Below are 27,872 nucleotides of genomic sequence, written 5' to 3'. Positions count from 1 at the left end.
GCAGCTCGAGCTCCTCCTAGCCGTCACCTCAGACGCCGCGCGGTCGCGGGAAGTCGACGTCCCTCTGTGCATGCTCAGAGGCGCCCTTCTCAGGGTTCCATCACCCAGCTCCGCCCCCGCTAGCCGGACCCGAAGGGCTTATTCCTCGCAGCCGTCCTTCCCCGGGCCAGCGGAGGGATACTCCAGACGCCCCTTTCCGGCCAGAAGACCCTCCCGCTTCCTTGTCTCGCCTATTCCCACGGCTGCAGCTGCACGCCCGCTAGGCGGAGCCCCGTGCAGACGCGACGGCGCTGAGGCGCGAGGAGGCAGCGGCGCCTGCTGGCTCCCTCCCTGCTGGCAGGCCGCTCACGTGAGCCGGAGCGCAGCTGTTACCTGGGAGGAGAGGCCGCCGCCGCCGCCGCCTGCTCGCCCTCACGCAGACGGAGCTGCAGGCGGAGGGAAGCCCGAAGGGAGCAAGCAAGCAAGCGGCAAGGTGAGGTCTCTCTACCTCTCTCTCTCTCGCTCCGGGGGTGTCTCTTTTTGGGGGTTTGCTCGTCTTCGGCAGCCAGCGTTCCTCGACTGAGGGAGGCGGCGGCGGCGGCGCTTGCCAAGGTCTCTCCCATCGCAGCGAGGCGGCCTCAAGGGCGCACCTGGAGGTCCCGGCAGGTGCGCTGCTGCTGCCGCCTCCGCCGTCTGCATGGGGAGCCGCGGCCAGGGCTCGCCGAGGATGCGCCTTTTCTTCTGCTCGCCGGCCTCTCTTTTTTCGCAGGTGCAGCCATCGGGGATTCTGCAAAGAGGCAGGTCACCTCCTAGCTTTCCCATCCCCCCCCTCATGCACATGCACACAAACGCTTTCCCTCTCTTCCAACCCAGAAATCTAGCAGGGGTGCCAACTTGAATAAAATGGGGGGGGGGCCGGCGGCGGCTCAGGTAAACCCCACCCTGCATAATCGATGCGGCTCGCACACACCATTTGAATGGCAATGCCCATCCCTCAATATTTTACTGGGGGCCCAAAGGGATGTTGGCCCCTAGGAGTTGGCTCCTATGAGCTCTAGGGCCAGGTCTCCCCCCCCCCCAGGCAGAACTCACCAGAACTGAGTTTCAGCACCTCTCAGGTGGGTGCCCTTGCCATTTTAAGAGAATGAGGTGAGTTCCAACACCTTTTCCTAAAAAAATAGCACTGTCTAGGGCTACCTCTCCCTTGCCCCTCCTTGATCTTTGCACTTGATGACTCATCCCTGGGCTCCTCTCTCCACTGCATGTGTTATTGGCCTCCCCCTGGACCACGATGGCCGCTTCACATAATCTTTGGATTGTTGCAAGCTCTGCATTGGATGGGAAGAGTCTCCACTTCACCCCAGACCTCCCTTTCACCTTTTGCCCCTGGGTGTGTAGTTTCCTGCCTGGGGGAACAGAGTCTTAATTCGCTCAGGCTGTAGATACTGCATCTGAGATTTTTTGGAGAGGCGGAGGTCCTTGGATGCTGCGAGGCTTTGGGTGTATAACTGAAGGGCAGGTTCATATTGCTGAGATGCTGTAGTGTAGTGGAGCTGTATCTGTAGAGATGCTTGCAGGGTGGAAATGTAGGCTTGCTAGCTGTAGTAACTCCGTTGCTGCTAAGTTCCTGATCTGTTTTAACTGTGACTTCCTGCACTTCTGACATTTGCCATCCATCTTCTGTGACCTTAGATCAGTTCCACTGCTTCTTCCTGTGGTTTTCTGGCAATTCCTGTCTCATTTACAAAGGTTTAACAGGTGATGTCTATCTAGAATCTAGTGTGAAGTATAATATGGCTGCCTGCTATATATAGTCTAGCCTTTGTGCTTCATCTGACTCAATGAAATCATTTCTACAAACTTGCTTTTCATTGTGGCCCCTGGCTCCTTCCTATTTAAATATGAGTGTGGGCAGTAATAGTGAATAGTAAAGTGAGATTTTGCTGCGATCTGTTAATAATGCATGGTTTTCTTTTCTAAAATTGTGAATACCGGAACATGAACTGAAAGTAGGTTTATCACTGCCTGGTGGGGGTTTTTGTTTTTAATAATTGCAAGAAATGCACCTGCTCAGGTGGTCTTTTTGGGACTTTAATTCAAAAGTTCTTCAAGGCTAAAGTATTGGGCTTTACTGAAACGTTTTCTCCCTCTGTCCATTGTTTGATCTACTTACATAAAATAACAAGCTTTTAGCTCAAGGTTATGGTTTTGAAATGGCATTGTGGGTTTTGGAGATTCACGTGCATCTTCCTTTTCACAAAATGGGGTTTTCTGGTTATTTTTAGATCTTCATGATCTGTAGTTTAAAGCACTATTGGCCTTTGTGTAGCTGTGCTGCCCTGTAAGGCAAGACCTTGACATTTTAGTGGGTTTCTAGACTGACCCCTGAACTACTCAGCTGCATAGGCCTAGTGGGCTACCTCTGTATAAGTGCCTGTATAAGTGTCCATTATAGTTTCCTTCTCAGTTAGATTCTATGAGTGCTTTTGCCTGGATGGAATGTGTCCTTGACCTCTGATAGGCATAGTGCCCTTTGCTTGCCTGGATAGAGGACAAGATGGGTGTGTGTAGAAGCTAGCCTACTAGCTCCACCCACTTTTGCCTCTGGCCCCGCCCATCACTGGCATGTAAAATAAGGGAATGTGGCTTTCAGTATACAGTGGTACCTTGGTTTAAGAACAGCTTAGTTTATGAACAACTTGGATTAAGAACGCTGCAAACCCGGAAGTAGGTGTTTTGGTTTGTGAACTTTGCCTTGGAATAAGAACATGTTTCGCTTCCTGTTGAGTGTGTTCCATTTGTAAATTGAGTCCCCCGTTGCTATGGGAAAGCATGCCTTGTTTAAGAACGCTTTGGTTTAAGAACAGACTTCCGGAACAGATTAAGTTCGTAAACCAAGGTACCACTGTAATTATTTCTGGTGGCTCATATGGAGAAGATCCTTGCTGGAATCGGCACCAGATTTAGGGAGGTGTGGGTGGTTTCTCTGCACAGGATGGCAAGCCGAGGGGGTGCATCATAATAATAATAATAATAATAATAATAATAATAATAATAAATTTAAAAACCTGATATTTATGCAGGTACCCACAGAGAAGAGACATAAAAAAGCAAGTGTACCAAAATGAAGGGATTTTTGTGTGTGTGAGAGAGAGAAAATAAGAAATATTTAAAGGGGAGGGGTGCCAAATTTTGTCCTCGCTTAGGGCACCATATTACCAAAGTCCACCCCGCTAGAATTGTTGCAGAGCTGCTGCTAGATTCTTTCCACACTGTATTTTTACCAGGAGGGTAACAATGCTTATATTCTATAAACGCCTTTCACTAATGTATCCAAAAATTGTTCCTCCTGGCTTTTTTTGCAGCAGTGGCTTTTATGCAGCTTGAGATAGAGGAATCGCCCCATGTATTGTTCCATAGCCATAATTTTTCAGCTAAATTACAGTTAATAAATGTTGTTTGGTACCACAGTGATCAAGGTTTTGCAGGTGTGCATCCTATGGCATGTGTTGTGTTGTTATCACACAGTGGCATCACTCCATGGAGGTCTCATTGAGACACAATCTGCTGAAGGCTATGGCATTCTGGCAGAGGTTATTGCCAGATCCCTGGTGAGTTGGCTATGCATGATAAAACTTTGTTTCTACTTTACAAGAACTCATGAGGGTTCACCAACTCCTGGTTGTGTGAACCTCTTGTTTGAGCCAGTGGCATCATGGGAGGTGAGGGGGTGTAGACTATTTATCCAAAGCATTTTTACACCCCCCCAATGCCTCTCGGAACATCTTATGTATGTTTAACAAAGGGGGGGGAATAGTGGCAGGGATAGAAAAGGGTAGAGGTAAACCCAGGCACCAATTATTAAATAGCAGTCCTTCTAATGGCCAGCTAGGATGGGGGAGCCAATTATAGCTGTCTCTCAGCAGAGCCAATGGGGTGACCCTGATTCCCATCACTTCCTCTGTTGGAATCTGGTACAATTGCTTGCTGCACTTTGTGAGTCATACACTGGGATGACTGGCCTATATATGCAAATAAAAATCTGCATCTGAATTGTTGTACATCTGGAATTCGAACAGATTATTTTTAAAAGCCTTTTGTTGCTGCTCCTCATGTACGTATAAAATAAAATGCCATATTTTTCCTCTATAAGACACCCCCATGTATAAGATGCCCCCTATTTTGGGGGACTCAGATTTAAGAAAATGGGGGGGGGAGAGATATATCCACGTATAAGATGCCCCCCTAATTTTTGACATTATTTTTTAGGGGGGAAACTTAGTCTTATACACAGAAAAATACGGTAAGATTAGAAGTCAGACTCTTCTTGTCCACTGCAGGTCATCTAGTGATCTAGTAAATGATGGTAAATTATCTTTTGCCTCTCCCTAATCTAAAGAATAGTGAGAACTCCATGTCTGACCCCACTATCACAGAGCATTGCAACCTCCTTGAACTCAGACCATTGGGAACTATAGAAGCATTTGGTTGCCCAGCAACATCTCCTTTGCAGTTCAAATGTAGCATTTCAAAGCGTGTAAGACTGAGACAAGCCATGGCTTAGCACAGATGTGCTAAGAATGGAATGGAGATTACAGGCATTTTGCTGCTTCTCAGCTCGTGCTCTTGTGAGCTAGGTCTATCTTAGCTAACATGTCTTCTGACATGTCAGGCTTGTGATTTGCCTTGAACTTTAAACAAAGAGCAAAGATTGGTTACAGCTCATTATTTATCTGGAGCAAAACAAACCATGAGCCCAGGTTCATAAAGCATGCTAAGGGAAACCATGGTTTAGCTTGCCACAACGCACCAGAGGTGGAGCACAGCTCCCAGGGAGACTCACCTAACACCTTCATTGCATATCTTCAGCCAGAAATGTTCCTCTTTCTCTCAGGCCTTTGGCTAATTAAACAATCTACAGTGGTACCTTGGGTTACATACGCCTCAGGTTACATACACTTCAGGTTATAGACTCCGCTAACCCAGAAATAGTGCTTCAGGTGAAGAACTTTGCTTCAGGATGAGAACAGAAATCGGGCTCCGGTGGCATGGCGGCAGCAGGAGGCCCCATTAGCTAAAGTGGTGCTTCAGGTTAAGAACAGTTTCAGGTTAAGAACGGACCTCTGGAACGAATTAAGTTCTTAACCCGAGGTACCACTGTATAGCCTTTTAAACTGGTGTAAAATAAAATAAAATAAACTGGTGTGTGTGTTGTTGTTTGTTATTATGTTATGTATTTTTGTGTTTTTATACTGTAAACTACCCCGTGATCCTCAAATGAAGGGTGGTATATAAATTTAATGAATAAATAAAATAAACAATAACAAAAGTGGGTGTGGTTTAGCGCAGACGTGGGCTCCTAGAGAGGAATTTTCAACCACTTTGCAATATTATTTGTGTGACATTCATTTATTAGAGCAGAGACTTGTTTTGCATATTGTAGCAAATCCTGACGCCGTTTGATAGATAGGAATGTGATTAATGTGACTGCCATCCTGCTGGTACAAAATGTTTGTTGTTGTTGTTTTTGCAAAAAGTTGCAGAATCTGGTCGGCTCCTACTCCTCTGCAGATCTCAACGGCTGATGTGTCGCATGAAATAGCAATTACCGCTGCAAAATATACTAGCTATATTTACCGCCTTGAGGGGTGAACTAAACTAATTGGAATACAGATTTGAAATAAATTAACAATATATATCTCTCTCTCCAGTCTCCTGATTTCATTTTGCTTACCTATTTATTTCATTTGTAGCCTGCATCGTCCCAGAGGCATCAATACAAGTTTCTGAATTACCATGAGTGCTGCTGCATATTCCCATTACCATGTCACTCCTCCACTGGCATAAGTGGAATAAACAAACCAGGAAGCATAGGCACAAACTTGAACAAAATATTGGGGCTGCTCCCTGCACTTCTGCTCCCCCCACTGCACTTCTGTGGATCGCACCTTCCTCTGCTGCACAAAACTGGGCACAGCCCTCCGCTTCCTCCCACCCACTTGCCTCTCACCCCCCCCACAAGACGTTTCTGCCCCCCTCGCCTGCTCACCTCTCCTACTGGCCTGCCTCTTCTGCCTGCCTGCCCTCTTGTCTCTCCCCAGTTGCCTGGCTCAAACGTGCTCAGAAATGGTGCCAAAAGCTGGGAGGCAAGCCGGCAAAAGAGGGTGGTGCCCCCCTAAATATTTTATTGGGGAGTGAAGGGACCAGGGCCCTATAGCGTTGGCACCTGTGCCAGGAAGGATATTGTATATGAACTGAGGATTGTAGTATGTTGCTACTTAACAAGCCCATGATCTGATCTGTAAGCAACATGAGGTTGGCTAATAGCCATGGCTTCTAAAGGAGAAATGGACCGCAAAACCCTGTCTTGGGTATAATGGGAAGCCAAGGCTACCTGGTTTGTTGATCTCACTTATACCAAAAGAGAATTGGCAGAGTTTAGGCAGCATGAGTATGCTATTGATTGGTTCACAGGAAGTCAGAAACTCTTGACTTACCATCAGTGTGTGAGCATCATCGGAACTACAGTGGTACCTTGGGTTACAAACACTTCAAGTTACAGACTCTGCTAACTCGGAAGTTGTATCTCGGGTTAAGAACTTTACCTCAGGATGAGAACAGAAATCACACGGTGGCAGCGGGAGGCCCCATTAGCTAAAGTGGTACCTCAGGTTAAGAACGGTTGCAGCTTAAGAACAGACCTCCGGAACGAATTAAGTTCATAATCAGAGGTACTACTGTAGAATGTTGTAACCTAAGATTCTGTAGCCTTTTTTTCTTCCTCTCTCCCAGTTCCTTTTCCCTTTTGTTATGTCCTTTTAGCATGAGGTCAGGGACTGTTTTATAGCTGACATTTGTAAGCTGTTCTGTAAGTCTTTTTGACTGACAAGGGAAAATCCCCCCCTTCCTTAAATTATACTGGGTGAGACTGTAGCCCCATCCAAAGTTTTGCACTGTTTCTGGAAGATGCTCGGGTATAGGGGCTGTAGTGCATCTGCAGGGGAGCTTCAGTGTACTGCTGAAGAGCTGCCACATTTCTGCGTAGCCTTGAAATTCAAAGATGGTGCAGCTGCTTGATATTGGAGGTAAGGTAAAGGGACCTCTGACCTTTAGGTCCAGTCGTGGCCAACTCTGGGGTTGCGGCACTCATCTCGCTCTATAGGCCGAGAGAGCCGGCATACAGCTTCCGGGTCATGTGGCCAGCATGACCAAGCCGCTTCTGGCGAACCAGAGCAGAACACGGAAACACCGTTTACCTTCCCGCCAGAGCGGTTCCTATTTATCTACTTGCACTTTGAGGTGCTTTCGAACTGCTAGGTTGGCAGGAGCAGGGACTGAGCAATGGGCGCTCACCCCGTCACGGGGATTTGAACCGCCGACCTTCTGATCTGCAAGCCCTGGGCTCTGTTTAGACCACAGCGCCTTTTTATGCAGATCCCAGAGGATTCCTGACTGTCTCTGCATTGGGTCACCCTATAGTGAGAGTGCGGCTGAAGGATGGTTAGCGTGGCAGAGTTGGTAGAGTATGAGATTCTTAACCTTAGGGTCGTGGGTTTGAGCCCCATGTTGGGCAAAAGATAACTGTACTGCAGAGGTTTGGACTAGATGACCCTTGTGGTCCTTTCCGACTCTACAATTCTGTGATTCTGTGTCTGAATCGGGGCCTGTGTATTTACAAAGATAGTCGATATGTATTACTGTGCACAAGAAGATCCCTTTAGAATGTGGAGATTCTGAATCTCTCTTTTAGAGCAATTGGGGTTGGCAACCACAGATGCATTAAGAATTCAAGTCACTTTGAAATATTCATATTTAATAAAGAAAATGGTAACTCAGTCGTACTATTTATACTTGCATTCTGCCTGAAGGGGAATGTACAAGGTAGCAGAGCTGTGATTTATTGTTTCATCATGCAGGCTTTTCTCCCAGCAGAAAGGCTCCCACCTGCCGTAAGTTCTTTTAATAGGAAAAATGAGTCTCCTTTGAACAAATGCTTTCCTGCAAAGCTTATGCCTTTTGCTACTGCTCAAGAAACATGAACAGAGGATACTGATCAGGGGGTGGGGTGGGGAAAGCCTTCCATATAACCCAAGCCATTTATACCAGCATATGGTTCTTAACTAATTAGTCTAGGTTTGTTTTTAATAGGCATGCCTGAATGTTCCCCAACGTGTAGCAGGTAGTAAGGAGCACCTCAAGGTTGTTTCATGGAAACAAAGGGCCCCAAATTAGAAAAGCATGTGGGGAAAGTGTTTAAAGACCACCCTCCCATTCAGTCCAGTAAGCAATTGTTCAGATTGCAAAGCAAGACTGGCTTTTCCCACACTTGGTTGGGCTTTTTGTGGGCTGTTTCCTAGTGACTGTATTTGCACCAGAAGCTAATGGCTCTAGCCATCTGAAACGAAAGGCAATTTGGTAGACAAAACCCCAGCTCTCCCACCCACCACCTCCTCTTGCAATCTCATTGTTTCGGCGCAAACCATTGCAAAGTATTGACCTATTTCCCGGGCTAAAAATGTGTGCTGATTTTACCAGCCCTGCCTGCACATCTTTCAGCGTATAATGGAAGCAGACTAAACACACTCTAATTAAAAGTCATTAGAGCTGGGAATTAGACACTTTTAATATACATATGAACAACTTGAGAAGCGGCAAGAGGGTTTGTCGACTTGCCAAGTCTCACAGCGTACCTTGTGCTTGTCCCAAGTCAGAGAATGCAGCCTTGCATTCATGCAGATATATGTATAAAGGAAAGAAAATAAAAGTTTGCTTGCCACAATAGCAGTCCTCAGTTCATGCTATGGCTGGCAAGTCCCAAGTCCCGGAGACAGCCCTGAGTATCTGTACAGATGAGCTCTTGACAGCGGTTCTTATTTTAATAAATAAATAATCCCCCCCCCCCCATTTAGGCTCACTGAAATGTCTTACAAAGAATTCATTTTACATGTTAATCAAAGCTATTTACTCTTCGGCATGCCAGCCTATTTTAAGCACATTGGCATAGTAACTGAAAAGGCATTAGCTGCACAAACAGCAGCAAAAATAGCAGCACACAGCCAAATTCCCTTGAGATTAATTTTCATCAAGAAGCACTAGACGGTGAGAAATCACTTGAAAGTTGTCACTTCAGGTAGTCGCAAGGGAATTGGATATTGCATTCTGACCATTGTCTTGTCTGATAAGATCTATATCAAAGCAACCTGCTAAAATTGTGTCTTGGAGCTAATTAACTGTGCATGAATAATACAGTTCGGCTCTCCTGGGATTTTTGAAAGATGTATCAGTCTCCTCATTCTGTGGATTTATGCCTTTTGAGACAAGGGATATAATCGCAAGCAGCATACCCATCAAGCTTTTAAAAAGTGAGTGATGCTTTGTATTGTACACAATGAACAATTTGTGGCTGGGGAAACACAGCTTCTCTAGCTGTTGCAATAACACTAGAGGAAACAGCATCCATCCCAGTGGTGAATGTCATAGTCCGCATCCTTGCTGTGTGAGCTGAGGCCATTTTTATTTATGTTGGATCAGAGGCTGGAAGCTTCCTCTGTGATGCCACTAGCTCACAGAGCAAATTCTATTAAATGGCATGGCCAACGCAAGGAACTTGGTAAGGATTCCTCCCCCCCCCCGCCCCTACTTAACGTGTCACTGAAATGTAAAAGTGCATCAAATAATTGGTGATGTTGGAATATAGTTAAACGCTGAATTGTGTGTAGGGTTGTGTTTGTGTGAAGACAATGAAGAGGCCAACCTATTTGGTCAAAGGCCCACTTTGAATATCATGCCAGGCTAAACTTAGAGCCCCCAAAATGTGTTTTTTGCTAACAGACACGAGCAAATAAGTTGGAACACCATTTCTGCTTTCAGATTCCTTCTGCTCAGCATTCTGACTACAGTCATACCTTGGGATAAATATGCTTCAGGATAAGTATTTTCGGGTTGCGCTCCGTGGCGACCCGGAAGTAACGGAGCCCGTTACTTCCGGGTTTCACCACTCGCGCATGCACAGATGGTCAAAATGACGCCACGCACATGCGTGGAAGCAGCGAAATGCGGCACGCGCAGACGCACAATCGCATCTTGCGTTCTATTCAGGATGCGAATGGGGCTCTGGAACGGATCCCGTTCGCATCCCGAGGTACCACTGTATAGCGTAGTAACCTCCAGAGGCAGGGATTGGACAGAATTATGTTTCTGGCCCACCTGCTAAACATTAAGATCTGCCACAAAGGCTGCCTCTCAGACACTGCCATCTGAGGCAAGACAGGACACCCTCCGTGGTGGCACCCCAACTTTTGAATCGTCTCCTTAGGGATGCCCGCCTTACAGTTCATTAGATACCTTTTTGGCTACTGGTGAATACATTTTTATTCACTCAGGCTTTTATTGATTTTTTAAAACATGGCTTTTATTTTGCTTGCTTTGCTTTTGTTTCGTTTTTAATTGTATTAGTACCAATTTGAATATTGGCTCAAATTAATGTAATTGCTCTGAGATGCTTTGAAGTGTGATAGATAAATAACCGGTTGCCCTTTCAGACATTATACCAAACTATGGTTTGCAGCCCACTTTGACCCAAAGTGTCTTATTCTTCTTGTCTTTTATTTACTATTAAAGACATTGTTATAAACCATCTTTCTGGGACACAGCCTATTCAAGGCAGCTTCCAACAATACATAAGGCATAATAAATTTAAAACCCAAAAATACAAGCATTAATAAATAATAGTATCCAGTGATAAAATCAAAACCCAGCCCAGAAAAATCCTAAAACTTCAGGAACAGTTAAAGATAGAACGCCATCAAAAATACCAACACCCCAATTGCAGTCTTTAAATGATGAGAACACAGCAACAAATGGGTATGTTTTTGAGGACTTCAATCATTAAGCATGATTTCTTGCCACAAGTTTGGAGTTCTCAGGTTCCACCACCAATGGCAGCTGGTTGCAAATCATGATTTGACATGATGTGTGAACTGAGCCAAAATATTGGTCCAGAGTTTTGTGGCAGTTGGTCACTAATAGCACAAGATGTGTCAGGTATTCTCCAATTATTTAGGACAATTCTCTGTTGAGAAAGTTAAGACAGTAAAAGAACTAACACACAGCTTTCTGCTAATGTATATCCAATTAGGGCTGCAGACGTTAATTAATGGAAACAAGTAGACTTAAGTGCATTAAAGCTTCAGTCAGTTAATTGGTGGGGCTGAGATTATAAGGGAGCACCAGTTATTTTTCCAAGTAACCTTGTCTCAGGTGTGGCACGTTTGTGGTACTTAAAAATCCTTGCTTATCTCTCTGCTAAAACATTTGAGTTAGGCAGTACCATATTTTTCGTCCCATAGGACGTTCCGTCCCATAGGACGCACCTAGTTTTTTTGGGGGGAAATAAAGGAAAATTTTTTTTCCTTTATTTCCCCCCCAAAACCAGGTCAGGGAACAGCGGGATGGCGGCGCTGTGCCTCCCCGCTGTCCCCCGCGCTTGTGGGGCTGGCCGATGTTTGCCCGGCGCGCGGGGCGCTCTGCTTCAGCGTGCCCCGCGCTCCATGCAGCAGGCTGCTATCCGCAGCCTAGGGAGCCCTGCGGGAACTCCTGCAGGGCTCCCCACGCTGCGGATGTCTGCCTGGCGCGAGGGGCGCTCTGCTTCAGGGTGCCCTGCGCGCCGGGTGGCAGGCTGCTATCCACAGCGTGGGGAGCCCTGCGGGAACTCCCGCGGGCTCCCCAGGCTTGCTGATAGCTTCCTGAAGCCTGGAGAGTGAGAGGGGTCGGTGCACACCGACCCCTCTCGCTCTCCAAGCTTCAGCGAAAGCCTGTATTCGCCCCATAGGACGCACACAGATTTCCCCTTCATTTTTGGAGGGGAAAAAGTGCGTCCTATAGGGCAAAAAATACGGTACATTTTACCTGGCTATACTGTACCAGGGTATAGTTGTTTATAAGAGAAAATAATCTGTTTTAATTATTAAAGCAGATCCCACTATTCTCTCCACTAATTCTTCCATCATTCTCCTTTCACACTCAAAGGACTTTGTTTACTGAGCTGCAGTAAGTCTATTTTGGATGGCTTTCTTTCATTAAAATGGGATTATTTAGCTGGTGAGACAAGAATAGCAACCAGACAAATGCCAGTTTGGTCAAGTTAACCAATTTGGGGAGAGTCTGTAGTTCAGTGGGAGAGCAAATCCTTTGTGTATATTGGAGATCCCATGTTTAATCCTGGCATCACTACTTAAAAGAATCGGATGATGGGAAAGGCCTTTCTCTGCCTAATACCCCAAAGAGCTGCTTGTCAGACAGCAAATGCAATACTGGGGTAGCTGTATGGCCTGCCCTATCATTAGGCATGGTGAAGAGATACCGTGTCTTGTAAAGAGGCGGAAAATTGTTCTTTCTTATTCTGTTTTTGCTGCCAGCAAGAGGGGTGATAGTGGGATTTTCTGCCTCAGGGGTCAAAATAACTTGATCAACCTTGGGTACAATGCCCTGTGAGAAAGGCTCGATTTTACTGCATCGCTTCAGGCAGCAAAATGTTTTGGACCAGCCCTGGCTAAATGGAGAAATAAAATGGCCTGGAATAAGGCAGTTTCTTATGATCCTAAAATGTCTCTTTTTCTCTAGGATGGCTCTGGCACCTCCCAGTTACTGTTTTGTTGCGTTCCCACCACACACTAAAGATGGCCTTGTAGTCATTGGGAAAAATTCTGCACGGCCCAGAGACGAGGTACAGGAAATAGTTTATTTTGCCGCTGCTACTCATGATCCAGGATGCAAAGTTGAGGTAAACAGAACAGCTTTATTTTGTACTTAATTTGTGGGTTTGACAAAGGGCATGTTTGTCAGATGTGACATATAGACTCCCATGGTCAATATTGTAAAATGGCATGTTGCTCTGTTCTCTTTTCACCTGTTCTCACCTTTGGATCCATTTACCTGATAGTGAAAATTTATACATCAATTGAAAACAGGAATCTTAAGCCTGTTATCTTTGGCTCACAAATACCTTGGAGTTATCCAAGTCACAAGTCACTTTCCTTTTGTTTTCATAATGACCATTCTCTTTTTTCTGTACTTTCAATCCAGGCACTGCCAGTCTAACAGCAGCTGGGTCAAACTGCAGTTTATACAACAAAGACTTTAGTCAGAAAAACGGCATATTCTGCTTTCTGATGAAAGATTATTCCAGAATCTACAGAAACAGAGATACACATACTCTTGCTTTTCTGCTCCCCTTATGAAGCCCCCCCCCTTTTTAAGGACTGACATATTTTTGAACATACAGTATATGCTTTTATTAGAGAACCTGCTTATCATAACCAGCTGCGTATTTGATATAAAACATCTGTCATAAAATCAAATGGATTTTTCTCTCCTAGTGCTAGAAATTCATGCATCGCTTCTCTACCAGTACATGTTGAAATCCAATGGAAAGTGACATGTTTGCCTGTATTTTATTTTTGTCCAGTATCTTTTGTGTATTCGTGGTCAGTTTTGCAGCTAGAATTGGGTAACCTTTGGGGCTGGTGAGAGATCCTTTGGGATACACTAAAACGAGTTTGTAAGTTGCCACTTACCTGTGGCAAGTAAAAATCTTTCTGTGGTGACATGTCAATATGATAACACTGTACTTTCTATGGAGAAATGTAATCTGATTCAGTGAGGTCTTGTCTCCCTCTCCCCCACTGTAGTGCACATACATTGAGATAGACCAGGTGCCCAAGACCAACGCTGTCGCCCTGAGCAGACCTTCCTGGCTTTGGGGGGCAGAAATGGGGGCAAATGAACATGGAGTCTTCATTACCAATGAAGCCATTATCACCAAAGAACCAGCCTCAGAAACTGAAGCTCTCCTAGGAATGGATCTTGTCAGGTGGGTGATCAGGGTGGGTGAAAATCAGTGATTTTTTTTAAAAAAAGGATTTTTAAAAACAATTTAAATCTGTTTCTTTTTATATTTAAATGGGATTTTTAAAATAAAATTCTTTTGGAGGAAAAATCTTTCTAAATATAGTTTTCTGTTTAAGTTACATTGTAGTCCAAAGGCTATTCATCAGGAAATAAGGATTTGTTTTACGTTTTTCATGTCAGTCTAAGTTTTTTTAAAATTGTTTAATCACATCAGTTAACAAACATGGATACATATGCTATAATGTTATTGTTTTAGTTCAATAAATTGTTACTAAGGAAATGATTATTTTTTCCCTTCCAATAACATACAGCAGAAAAGTTGTCCAAATATAAACAGTTAACTTATTAAACCTCACAATAATTTCATAATGATCAGTATATGTATTTCTGATAGCATAACCAAATCAGTAAAAACTGTAAAAACTACTCTGAAAATTTATTATTCCAAAAATGAAACCTTCATCTGGTTGTAAGTATTAAGGTTATACCAGCAAGAATAAATCTTTCTGTAAAAAAATTGTTTAAATCAAGTCTTACCAACTAGTGATTTAAATGGGTTTGATTTAAATCAAATCCACCCCGTGGGTGATTAACAAGAACATAGTGGATGGGTTGTGTAGCCTGATAAGTGTTCTGAGCAATGAATCAGCTGTACAAAATATCAGCAGAAAATCAAACCCTCCTCTTGGTAACATCACTGTTTTGGTCCACATATGGAAAAACACTGTGCACTTTTACACATGAAGTACAATGCAAGTGTTTCTTTTCATCTTTAATACATGAACTGCCATGTCTCTGTGCCTTTTAGCATTGTACGTGATGTATCCTTTGGTCTTGAAACTCTGGGAATGGCGAGCACGGTACACAAACTTTAAAGTAATAATTGGGCACTCCTATTAAAAAAAATGGATCTGCCAAGATGCAAAAAGTCGGAATACAACCTAATGTGCTTTTAAAAGCAGCAGTTGCTTTGTAAATCTGTACAGCCCATGAGCTTCATTTTAGTCTTCATTTTCAAAACAGCCTACTGTGACTTAGAATTCTTGCTTGTGTGCTTCAAGGCGGGGAGGTGGGGGACCGGGGACTCTGGAATAATTAAATCATTGTCAGGCATACTGCATCTCATGCATTCCAATGGAAAGCCATTTGCCGTTGACTCAAGTGCTGACGAATGAGCTCCAGAAAATCGTTTTATTCTAGCCCAGCTTGATTGACATGGTTCCTCTGGCCAGTCTTGTTTGTATAGTACAGCGAGATTAGCTTAATGTCAGTAAGAACTATTATGGCTGGAAAAGAGATACTAAGAAGGAAAGGGTGGAAAAGAAATGAAATTGGCTTCCATGCTATAAACTGCAATAGGGCTATAGGCTGTTGTTGGAGCTATTATTATTATTATTATTATTATTATTATTATTATTATTATTATTTATATTCCGCCCATCTGATTGGGTTGCCCCAGTCACTCTGGGCAGTTCCCGACAAAATATTAAAAACACAGTTAACCATCAGCCATTAAAAACTTCCCAGAACAGGGCTGCCTTCAGATGTCTTCTGAAAGTCAAATAGTTGTTTATCTGTTTGACATCTGACAAGCTGTCAAGCAAGACTACTAAGCAAGCTGATTGGGTCTGCCTGATTCTCTCTTTTTGCATGAATTCTCCCCGTTGCAAGCAGTTCTCAAGCGTGCAGGTCTTATAACTGTCCTTGCAAGATTTGAATCCTCCTTTGGGAAAACACAGTTGTATCCCGTTCAGTTTAGTTAGAAGATCAATTCATCACATGACTGATTAGAAGTATTTAATAAGCTGGGTGTTTTTTTTACATTAAGCTCCTCTTTCCCATTCTTCAATCAATGCAGATTTCTACGCAGGAATCTTCCTTTATCTGCCCACTTTGTTATGAACAGGAGGCACTTTTATTATTCACAAATCCATTTTGCTTTTCGAACTTAAAAACAGCAGGAGACTGGCAGTCACTGATTTTAATGGGAATAAATCGGCTTATATCCAAATACTCCAGCATGAATGGGTTCTGGGATTAATTCCCTAATGGCAACAGCAGGCCAATATTAATCAAACTTATGGATGTTTGAAATGTAACTTTCTAATAAGAGTTTGCTTTGGTCCTTACTAAAGGAGCTAATTTTAATTAGGTTATAGAAGGCAGGGTGAGGTATAATAATAATAATAATAATAATATACCCGACCCATCTGGCTGGGTTTCCCCAGCTACTCTGGGCGTCTTCCAACCAAATATTAAAAACACAATACAGCATTGGTTCCCTGTAACTTCACTTCTCGCAGGGAGGGAACCGCCAAAAGGCCCTCGGTGCTGGACCTCAGTGTCCGGGCTGAACAATGGGGGTGGAGACACTCCTTCAGGTATACAGGACCAAGGTTAAGTTATGACCATCAGAAGGTCCAGTTCCCTTATTTCACCATGTGACAATTCCTCTGCATTTTCCAGCTACCTAGGAATGTTATCTGCTAACATTCCGTTTTGATTTAGTAAATTGGTGGTGGGGCAGGGCAAAATGGAGCACATAGACATCTTAAGTCCCTTTTCCTGCCCTAAAGAATATACAGGCACAATTAAAAAACCAACTACACCCCACAAGAGTTTATATTCAAAGAAAAGTGGACCACTGGTTCATTTTGAACCAAAATATCTTGTTCCATGTCACAGCAGGATGCTATGATGAAAATGAAAACTATTGCCCATTTCTAACCATTTTAATGGTACAGTTGTGACAACTGTCCTCAAGCTGCTACAAAATAAATCTTCCCTAATAGCCTGCAGAGCCAACAGGACGACCCTGTCAAAGGCTTAGTCCACTGAATACTACTACTACTAAAAATAAATAAATAAATAATACAGTGTTGTATGTTCTTGTATGTTAGTGCTTTACTACGTATCTTAGTGTTCATGAACTAAGTGTGGTAATGGGATGCAAATATTTTAAACTAAATTGATTGTTCCGGTAGGGATAATGAGGACGCGGGTGGCGCTGTGGTCTAAACCACTGAGCCTCTTGAACTTGCCAATCAGAAGGTTGGCAGTTTGAATCCCTGCAGCGGGGTGAGCTCCCGCTGCTCTGTCCCAGCTCCTGCCAACCTAGCACTTCGAAAGCACGCCAGTGCAAGTAGATAAATAGGTACCACTTCGGCAGGAAGGTAAACGGCGTTTCTGTGCGCTCTGGTTTCCATCACGGTGCTCCGTTGCGTCAGAAGCAGTTTAGTCATGCTGGCCACATGGCCCAGAAACTGTGGACAAAGGCCAGCTCCCTCGGCCTGAAAGCGAGATGAGCGCCGCACCCCATAGTTGCCTTTGACTGGACTTAACCGTCCAGGGGTCCTTTACCTTTACCTTTTAATGGGGCTTTGGGAGTCGGGTTCATGATTGCTTAACCAAATGATGATCTTATTCTAGATTTTGTTTTATCACTTGTCAGGCTGGTAAGCTTGCTTTGACATGGCCTTCCATTGTTGCTGTAGTTGAGTTGCTTCTTCCCCACCTCCTTTGGTTCCCTCCCCAGGCTTGGTCTAGAAAGGGGTGGAACAGCTAAAGAAGCCTTGGATGTCATTGTCTCTCTGTTGGAAGAGCATGGCCAAGGAGGCAATTATTACGAAGATGGGAGTGTATGCCATGCTTTCCAGACTGCGTATCTGATAGTGGACAGAAAAGAAGCTTGGGTCTTGGAGACTGTTGGGAAGCACTGGGCAGCTGAGAACATTACAGGTCCGTTATAATTTTTATCCCAACCTGCTATTTATGAGGACGCAATTGAGTACATGAACATTTGCCATGGCGATGATGAGTTGTTCATGAATGAATTTCCTATTTCCATTTAATGTTTGTTCCTGCTTTCCAGATTGTAATGGTAGTATGCCATTTAAAGCAGGTTTTGTGTTGTTGTTTTTAATTGTCAACCTTAAGGACAATTTCTGGAAGTTTCTAACATATTGGCTTGGTTGAATTTTATGTCAGGATTCAGAAAGCTTTTTATGCGTAAGGAAATCTGTTTCTGCCTGTGTGGAGTTTTGTTTTTCTCACTCAAGCAGAAATAACAGTTGATTGACCAAATATCTTTTCTATCTGCAGGTCTTGTTCTCCCATTCAGGGTTAATTGTGCACATTACTTTCACATCTGTCCCTTGAAATTGTGGCTCTCTGACTTGCTGACATTTTCATGTCAGCTTCAGATTGTCGCTGACATTCACTGAACCTTTAAAATGGTGCACCATCAAATTTAAGTCTCCCACGCGCAAATTTGTTCCGGCTTGTAAGTGTACACAGAAATCACTTTAAAGTTTTAAGACAAATTGTGCAACTGGCCTTCTCCAAACCCTTTTTTGCTCAGTTCTTCGTATACTCTCATGCTCATATGGAGCCTCTACAGCAGGCTTCCTCAAAGTCAGCCCTCCAGATGTTTTGAGACGACAATTCCCATCATCCCTGACCACTGACGCTGTTAGCTAGGGATCATGGGAGTTGTAGGCCAAAACATCTGGAGTAATGTGAGCACTTCCACTGAAAGGAAGGTGGACTTGCTCTGTTTGCACATAGGACTGTATCTGATTGTGGTCCTTGGCCAGCACGCTAACAGGGCGATCCTCATCATGCCTACTCAGAAACAAGTCTTGTGGAATTCAGTGGGGCTCGCTCATAGGTAAGTGTGGACAGGATTGCTGCATTGATCTCCACTTTAAAATGATCGTGTGGCAGCTGTTGGGAAAGACCTCTAGTTGAGACCCTTGGAGGACTACCTCCAGTCAGAATAGACAATACTTGGCTTGATGGACAAATACTCTGACTTCCTATAAATAAGGCAGCTTTCTGCATTCCTATGACACCACAGGTGTAAGGTAGACTTCATGTTTTGCTCTCGAATCCATTTTTCTAGTACGTAGTAGCATTCTCAGCAACTAGTAAGTTAATTTTGGTGACACTATATGGTCTTATACCGAAAGAGACAAGTGTTCTCTTGTATCTGTCCTAGAAAAGGGAAATAATAATAATAATAATAATAATAATAATAATAATAATAATAATAATAATTATTATTATTATTATTATTTATTATTTATACCCCGCCCATCTGGCTGGGCTTCTCCAGCCACTCTGTGCGGCCTCCAACCAAATATTAAAATACAGTAATACATCAAACATTAAAAGCTTCCCTAAACAGGGCTGCCTTCAGATGTCTACTAAAAGTTTGGTGGTAGTTGTTCTCTTTGACATCTGGTGGGAGGGCGTTCCACAGGGCGGGCGCCACTACCGAGAAGGCCCTCTGCCTGGTTCCCTGTAACTTGGCTTCTCGCAGTGAGGGAACCGCCAGAAGGCCCTCGGCGCTGGACCTCAGTGTCCAGGTAGAACGATGGGGGTGGAGATGCTCCTTCAGATATACTGGACCGAGGCCATTTAGGGTTTTAAAGGTCAGCACCAACACTTTGAATTGTGCTCGGAAACGTACCGGGAGTCAATGTAGGTCTTTAAAGACCGGCGTTATGTGGTCTCCGCAGCCGCTCCCAGTCACCAGTCTAGCTGCCGCCTTCTGGATTAGTTGTAGTTTCCGGGTCACCTTCAAAGGTAGCCCCATGTAGAGCGCATTGCAGTAGTCCAAGCAGGAGATAACCAGAGCATGCGCTACTCTGGCGAGGCTGTCTGCGGGCAGATAGGGTCTCAGCCTGCGTACCAGATGGAGCTGGTAAACAGCTGCCCTGGACACAGATTTGACCTGTGCCTCAACCCTAAGATATGTCTTAGAAAAGCGATATGCACCAATTATTTGGACTGCACCAACACAGATACATGTTGGTAATTATTTCTGTAGGTTTCCCTTGTGAGTTTGTTGCACAGAGGTGGTCCATGTCTCTTTTAAGATCCCTTTGGGGGCGGTTGGTAAGATAACTACTGCACTTTGCTGCTCCAATGGGGTAGAAGGAAGACTTCATGCTGCATTGAATGATCATCTCTGCATCATGAAAGGAGGTGTTGGTTCACAGAACTAATGGGCTTATGGATGGAGAGGAGCTACTTCTTTCCTGCTCTTGTCCCCTACATTAGCATATTGCATTTGAAGCGAACTATGTTAGTTCCAGTTGAAATAAATTAAACTTCAGCTCAACTAAGTCATGACTAACTTGGCTCATTGACTTAGTCTGGATCCAGGCCTCTGTCTTTCGTAAGACTGACAATCAGGTGTGATGATGCCTGATTGACTCTGCACGTTATTTACAAATAATCCTCAAAAGTATTCGACTCTGGGAATGGTGATCCCATCCCAGTACCACGGAAATGAATTTTGCCACCCGCTTTTCGTGATCTCTGCATGCCTTGCACGATGTAAAATAGAATCAGCTTAAATTTGCATTTAATGAACGACAGTAGAATATATGATTTTTTTTTCCATAGAGGGAGTAAAGTGCATTTGCAACCAGCTTTCCTTAACTACAAAGATCGATGCAGAGCACCCTGAGCTTAGAAGTTACGCGGAAAGTCAAGGGTGGTGGACTGCGGATACAGAGTTCAACTTTTCTCAAGTATTTTCTCAGGCTGATAACCATTCAGATTGTTGTTTGGCGAAGGAGAGCCTAGAGAAGCAAGAAGGTATGTAGAAAATCCACCACTACTCCTCCACTTTTGATAAACGAGTTTGTAGCCAGAAGCGTGAACTGAGTTTTGAAAATTTCACTTCTGTTGGTAAGATTATGCATTTCCTTTTTTGGAAAGAAAACGCTGTATAGACCTTGAGAGTATTCTGTGTACAGTGGTGCCTCGCAAGACGAAAATAATTTGTTCCGCAAGTTTTTTCTTCTTGCGAGTTTTTCGTCTTGCGAAGCACGGTTTCCCATAGGAATGCATTGAAAATCAATTAATGCGTTCCTATGGAGACCGCTTGCCACGCTGGCGGTGCGGAGAAGGGCTTTTCTCCCCACCGCAAGCCTTCAGGACAGGTACGGGAACAGAGGGGAAGGCGCGCAGCGCTTCTCCTCTGTTCCCAGGGCTTGCGGTGGGAGGAGGGTTTTTCCTCCCCACCGCCAACATTCAGAACAGCATTCTGAATGTTGGCGGTGGGAAGGAAAACCCTCCTCCCACCGCAAGTCTTCAGGACAGCCATCCGAAGGCTGGCGGCGGGAGGAGGTCTCTCCGCCCCACCGCCAGCCTTCAGAGGAGGTCCGAGGACAGTGGGGAAGACGCGCTGCGCTTCCCCGCTGTCCCGGAGATTTCCCTATGGGCTTTCGTCTTGTGAAGGAAGCCCATAGGGAAATTTGTTTTGCGAAGCGCCTCCAAAACGGAAAACCCTTTCGTCTAGCGGGTTTTCCGTCTTGCGAGGCGTTCGTCTTGCGGGGCACCACTGTATAAGTGATACTTTAGAGATACATGTTCTTATAAGCGAGAGAGACTAGGAGATCTTTAGCTGCCTTCCAGCCAATAGACTATGGAAGCATCAGTGCCTCTGGTGGTGTAAATGTTAGCAAAACTTTGATCACTTATTAACAATTAGAGATCCTCCCCCCCCCCTTTTATGGGATTAACCAGTTTAAGTTACAGACTAGGAAGGGACCCAACCATTGAACCCAACCCTCTGCCCAGTGTGGGAGCGGCAGTGTAGGAGAGACCTAAATTTATTACCCTGTTAATGCCTCTGTTTTGATTTTTGCAGGCGCTATCACTGTGGAAATGATGATTGACATCTTGCGGGATAAGTCTGGTGGTATATGTGTGGATTCAGAGTCTTTTCTTACTACATCAAGCATGGTGTCCGTATTACCTCAGAATCTTAGTTCCTCGTGCATCCATTATTTTACCGGCACACCAGATCCATCAAGGTATATTGGAGAAAGCGCCTGGCAGGCTGCCAGTACTTTTTCAAGCCTCAAAAATTAATTTCTAGTTTTGCATTTTAAAAACTTATTTATCGGGCTAATTCCATGTTGTTTACTGATGCAAAGTTAATCAATGCAGGGAAGCAATCAAAGGGTCTCTTCTTTGCCTAAACCCATTTCTGCAATCGCTGCCCTCAGTCTAGATGCATAAGGCAGGTTGGGAAGGCAAAACGGCAAGCGAGTCAGCTGATATAACAACAACAACAACAATAATTATTATTATTTATTTATACCCCGCCCATCTGGCTGGGTTTCCCCAGCCACTCTGGGCTGCTTCCAACAAAACACTAAAATACAATAAACATTAAAAGCTTCCCTAAACAGTGCTGCGTTTAGATGTCTTCTAAAAGTTTGATAGTTATTTTTCTCTTTGACATCTGATGGGAGGGCATCCCACAGGGCAGGTGCCACTACCGAGAAGGCCATCCGACCTACGGCAGAACCTACTTCAGTTTTAACATGGCAACCCTATTAGCCTGTTTCGTCCTGCCTTTGACTAAGTACGTAGAAGCTACGTTGACTCAGCAGAAATTCCTACAGTGGCTCCTGCTGCATCGGGGCTATTTACTGCTTTCGTATCTACCATTTTGAGCCCGAGAGCTAGAGCTGCATTGTGTTTTTAACTGCATCAGCATTTATTCACACTCTGCTAATCCATTTGCTGTAAACTGCATGCAAAATAGTTCATCAAGATCTCTCTTCTGCCAGTCCTTTCCTACTTCTCCCCTCCATCGGAATATTTGCACTGAGACATCTTTGAATGTTTACTTCTGCTGTATAGAGAGTTTTACCTAATAGTCTATAGGTCATAAGGCTTGTTCCTTAAGTGTGGATAAGACCTCTAACAGGAGAGAATACTGGATCATATATTGAATAGATTGTTAAGTTTCCCTAAGAAAAGCAAATGTGAATGTAGTGGATCGTTTTTGGTTACGCACCTAACTTCACTCAACACTATTTAAGAACATCGGTGTAAAGTGAAGCACTTTTGAGTCGCCATATCCTTTGTTTTCTGTCAGTGCAATTCTTTGGATCATTCTTGTCATTTTCAGGACAAGGGTTCACAGCTCTTCTACTGGCTGCAGTTGATGAGAACCTCAATTTACTCTCTAAAGTATTTGGGGGAAATAGCAGCCATTTTGCAATTCCTGATGAAAAGATCAATAGTTCTTCATTAGCATTCCATACAGTAGGTCTTACCATTTAATCCTCCTTGTGGCATTTATTGCTTGTTCAGAGTCCCGCCTTCAATAATGGAAGGGAGATTCTGAGTAGAAGCAAACCCCTTTAGTGTAATATCTTCCATAAATGAAAGGGATGAAAAGCAAAAGGATAAGCAGAAAGCAGTACAGTTAATTTAACTTGCTTGCTTTCCTTCTCAAGGAAAGCTGCATTTTATTATTCGGAAGGAGATTTGCTGTTATTCCAGTTTCCTGGTCTTCCCTTTTTGGTGCAATTTATTCGTATTTAAAAAATTCTCCTCAAAGCTAGAGAAGTAAAAATGTATGCAAATCTATCTAAAAAGTTTTAGCACTTCGAAAGCAAATGTCAGTGAATCCCAAATGCTGGTTCTTCCCTTTTTAATGAAAGCGTGTTACAGATCTCATCTAAAATATCTTAATGGAGCCCCAGAGTAAAGGGCAACGAAGATTTGAACATACCAATTTGTACAGACATTTCTTAAAAACAGCATCATTGTCTTGTAAATGTTGCTAAACACATCGTGCATCTATTCTAATTTTTAAGAACAGCTCTGTGCAGAATATTTCAGGATTAAAATAATATATATTTGCTGAGCTATTCTTCATGGCATAGACTGGCTTATTCCCTAACAATTAAAGGAAAGGGAAGTCCTAATCTGCAAACAATTAGAAGGAACTGATTTAGTATATATGTTTAAAAGTAAGTGTAGTCTGTTTTATGGCTTTTGTCTCTGTGTTGCTGTTAATGCCTCTTTTCAGATGGCCCAGTTATTTTGTGCAACACATCGAAGTTTGTGTGATAATTTTTCTTTTCTTTCTGTTCTTAAAACAAGCTGAGCAAACTGCTAGGCGATAATATAAAATGTAGCCTTAGCTAACAATTGGTGATTCCTCTGATCTCTTTCAGGTCCATATTTAAACCTTTTATCTTCGTCGATAATGTAAAATTAGTATCAAAAGTACAGTCACCCATTTTTGGTAGTGATGATCCTGTGAAAAAAATCCCCCGGTTCCAGGAGAAACCAGACCGTAGACATGAATTGTACAAAGCGCATGAGTGGGCGCGATCAGTCATGGAGAATGAGCAGGTAAACCAGCACTCTGAAAATACACCAGTGAAAAATAAAAAAATGAAGATCTGGGGAAATTACATTTTGTGTTCTGTTTCGTTCCTCCTGAGCCCTTGAAATTCAGTCAAAGACCCTTCTAGGTCACTGTAAACTTTAAAAAGAGAGGATATGTCATATCTGAGCAACATGTACAAAATCTCCATCACCTCAAAATAAACTTGCCTGTGGAAAATCCACACCTGAAATAGTTTTAACCTTCTTTCCCTCCTAAAGTGTTAGTTTTCTGTGTGCAGAATTCTGCCCCCCCCCAGCACACAAATGCACTTAAAGGCATCATTCAGTCCTCTTGCATTTTGTAGCACTAAAATTCAGGAACTGCTGTGGCACGTGCTCTTTCTGAAAATGTAGTTCAGCTCTAAATTTATTGCATTGACCTATTATCACGCTGCTCGGCTATATAAGAACATGTAGTCAAATTGCATACTAGGAAGCAACAACTCCTAATGCAAGGTAAGCAGCAGAGCTGACGAAATTCCAGTGTTAGATACATGTAAGAAATAGTTGGCTCCAAGAACTGCATGAGGAAGACCCCAGCAAAGATGGGGAGCCTGATATTTGTCCCTTTAGATGTTGCATCACCCCTAAACAGTGGCCATGTTGGTAGGGCTTGATGGGAGTTGAAAGCCAACAATATCTGAGGGCCCTCAGGCTCCCAATCCCTGCCCTAGGGGAAGGAATTTCAAAAATAGAGCTATGTATCTGGTCACCACACACCTTACATCTGATGAGGGAGGGGCAGAGCAAGCCCTTAGGAATAACATGATGCTTGGGCAGGTTCATGCAAGAGGAGGCAGTCCTTTTGACATTTCCGTTCTTTAATGCTTGCATTTGAATTTCCAGATGCCCTAGTGATCGGGCACCTCTTGGATTTCACCAAATAAGTTAAAGGGGGGTCCCAAAGGAATGGTGCAGATGTTGCAATGAGGTATTTTGTTGAGAGGCCCGTTGGCTGTTGGGAAATAAGTTTCTTCGGGAAGTATTTAGGAGGAGATACTTGTAGCTTAGGTCCGGAAGATAGCCAGTGCAGTAGTCTTGAGGGTTAAACCATTATCTGTTGAAAACCGAAATTGATAATCTGCCAGTTTGACAAAGTGTACAGTGTAAGTGAACGAGTTTCCTTTCCAGCAATACATAAATTAGTTGTAATGGATCCAGCAAGAAAGTCGTATGAGGAAGCTTTATTCCAAATCTCATTCCAGCTATCTGGCAAGCTCATTTTCCAAGTATAGATCCTTAATATGGGTGAAATGGCACCATCCATACCCAAGTAGGCATTGGTGAGGGGGACCCTCAAAGGTTTGCAGTAGTACAAAGATGCTTTGGAAAAAATTAATCCCCAAAAAAGGGAAGGAAAGCCCCAAACAGCCAGAGCATGGAAGGCAGACTGGACATTGTGGCGGGGCAAGTATCGTGCAAGAAAGGCCCTGTTGTCTGACAAGGAAGCCTCTACACCGCAACATTTTGTTGCAGTCCCACTTGTTGTATGAAGCAAAAATGGCCTCTAAGCTATTTTTAAAGTCCAGTAAATGTACCATTCTTCTTAAGGCACATTCTTGTTCGTCCTTTCCCCCTCAGTACTGATAAACTTTGAGGGTGATAAACATAGGAGTCTGTGGTTCTCTCCCACAGAATTGGCTGTGATAAGCCTTGCCTACATGGTTGAGGGACGTTAAACATTTACCCTAGTGCTGCTGGACTGACGCACAGAAAAAACACCACCTAGAGTTATAGTGTAATGTTTAAAGATCTCCTTCCTCAAATCTTAAACTCACATACTCCATCCTTCATTGCAGAGAGAAAGGAATATGTAAACTAGGCTGTTTGTTTTTATTTCAACATGATCTCTGGGCGAAAGCATCCTTTTTTCTGGAACTGGTATTTCTAAATAAACTCAACAGAGGTACTGCTGTGGTTTGACAGTTGTGCTATGTTTGTGCAACGGCACAGCAGATAAAGCCCCTAAGTTCCCCTTGAACTGAAAACATGGATGCACATACAAGTTTTGAGATGATTTTGTTGGATCAAGCTTTCAGACACTTCATAGGTGTTTCATGCTGGCCATTAATTTTTGTAGGAAAAAGGAGAGAAGTTGAGAAGAACCATGTTAGACCTCGAAAAGCAAGGCTTGGACGCAATGGAGAGCATCATTACCAGCTCGGAAGTTCTTGATCCTTCTGAAGTAGAGGACCTTTTCTATGACTGTGTTGATACAGAAATTAAGTTCTTCAAGTGAAGTGAGTCCTTTTCATATCCTCATACCAATAACTACTTTTTGTAGAAGTATAAGTTGGCTTCAATGTTTGGTCAAGTCTCTTTGTATCTCACTCCCAAATCTGCAATTGCGAATAAGAACATGACGTTTTATGGGTTGTGGTTATTTTGCAAAGTCTCCTAATGGATTTGGATATTCCCACCCTGCATTTAAACTTGCATTTGTAATTAACAATGAATATTAAAGCTTTGCTTTTTCTCATTTCAGTGACCATAGACACCTTTAGCCTTCACATAAGAAGACCATAAAGCTCTTCAGGCCTTGAAAGATATACTCGCCATATTGCCGAATTTTTGGAGGAAATTTCCCTCTTTTTAGAGAAAAGTTCCTTAGTAGCTGTATCCAATTAACACATTCCTTTCCCCCCTTTTATTTTCCTCCTGTGTTGTCCTGTGTGTGTTATGGAAAGAGGGCCTTCACTGACAGTGTGCATGCTGGCTAATGTAATGCAGAATGTTTTTTCATTCATCTGGGCAACCGAAACTAAGAACGACAAATAGCCCGAGTCCATGTAGTTCTCAATATTGCAAATCAAAATAAGCCTGCAAAGTTTTGCCTGAAAAGTTTGATCCACATGTAAAAGGAAAAAATACAGCAGGCACATGTGTGCTCCTAAAGAGTTTTGCCACAAAGAAATGATGAGTTGAAAAATGGGCCTTGCTAATGGTATAAATGTCAACAGTGGAATAAGCTGCTCACTTGTTCTAGTTCTGGCGATTTAGAGTTGGGTCTATTGAGCTGTGTGCTGCCTCACCTATGCACATATTGGGCTAGTAGCTTTTCCTTTTCTTTTTTTGCTTCTCTCACCTATCGTTCCATATTGCTGCATATCAGGCTGCGAAGATTGCATTTAAATAATCAATTTCTCCCCAAAATAGAGTTCTGAACAATGTGAATTGGCCTAAGCATTTAGAGAGAGAGAAGCAAGCTTACAGCTGAAGGTAAGATCAAGAACCTTAATTTGGTTGTGGGAACTGTACCATAGCTGCTTAGGAAAGGCAATTGTTCCAGTGAAATGACTAGAATTTGTTCAGATAATTTGCTTCCACCAAGGATGGGGAACTTACGAATTGTGGAAACACAATTGTGATCATTCTTGCCTGCTGGTCATGCTGGCTGGGACTGATGGTAGGCAGTAGATTTCATTGTTCCTTTGTGCTGTCTTTGGGACTTAGTCGAAAAATGTACCTAGGGGGTGGTGAAACTCGCCCCTGCCAGGGCACAGGACCGGGGAGGTGGGGACATGCAGAAATCAGCATGGGAGAGGAAGGGATGCTAGGCCCCTTTTGGATGTTGCAGCACCCAGCAATAGAGAGCGCTTTCAGAATATTGAGTCTCCCTCCTGGCAGGCTGGAAGCACCAGTGCTCTCTTCCTTCCCTCTCCCCGCCATCTGTCAGTCAAAGTTAGCGAGTCGGGAAAGGCTACTGTGGCAGTGAGCCTGAGCAACAGCCACTTCCTCTAGTTCGTAAGCATCTTGGGAAGAGCCAGAGG

General features: G+C 43.6%; 1 protein-coding gene across 1 annotated transcript; it reads left to right on the top strand.

Annotated features, from left to right (window-relative positions):
- Nucleotides 1-259: 259 nt before the first annotated feature.
- On the top strand, nucleotides 260-27,442 carry SCRN1 (secernin 1). The gene is made up of 9 exons (XM_053359579.1): nucleotides 260-472; nucleotides 12,601-12,760; nucleotides 13,668-13,849; nucleotides 17,423-17,625; nucleotides 20,302-20,496; nucleotides 21,554-21,719; nucleotides 23,886-24,066; nucleotides 26,183-26,342; nucleotides 26,588-27,442. Exons 2-8 carry the CDS (start codon nucleotides 12,602-12,604, stop codon nucleotides 26,339-26,341), a joined length of 1,245 nt encoding a protein of 414 aa, XP_053215554.1. The 5' UTR covers nucleotides 260-472; nucleotide 12,601; the 3' UTR covers nucleotide 26,342; nucleotides 26,588-27,442.
- The last annotated feature ends 430 nt before the right edge of the window (nucleotides 27,443-27,872 follow it).

The sequence above is a fragment of the Podarcis raffonei genome, chromosome 12, assembly GCF_027172205.1.
Source record: "Podarcis raffonei isolate rPodRaf1 chromosome 12, rPodRaf1.pri, whole genome shotgun sequence".
Lineage (NCBI taxonomy): Eukaryota > Metazoa > Chordata > Lepidosauria > Squamata > Lacertidae > Podarcis > Podarcis raffonei.
Note: the sequence above shows the minus strand (reverse complement) of the source record. Positions and strands in the feature narration are given on the sequence as shown.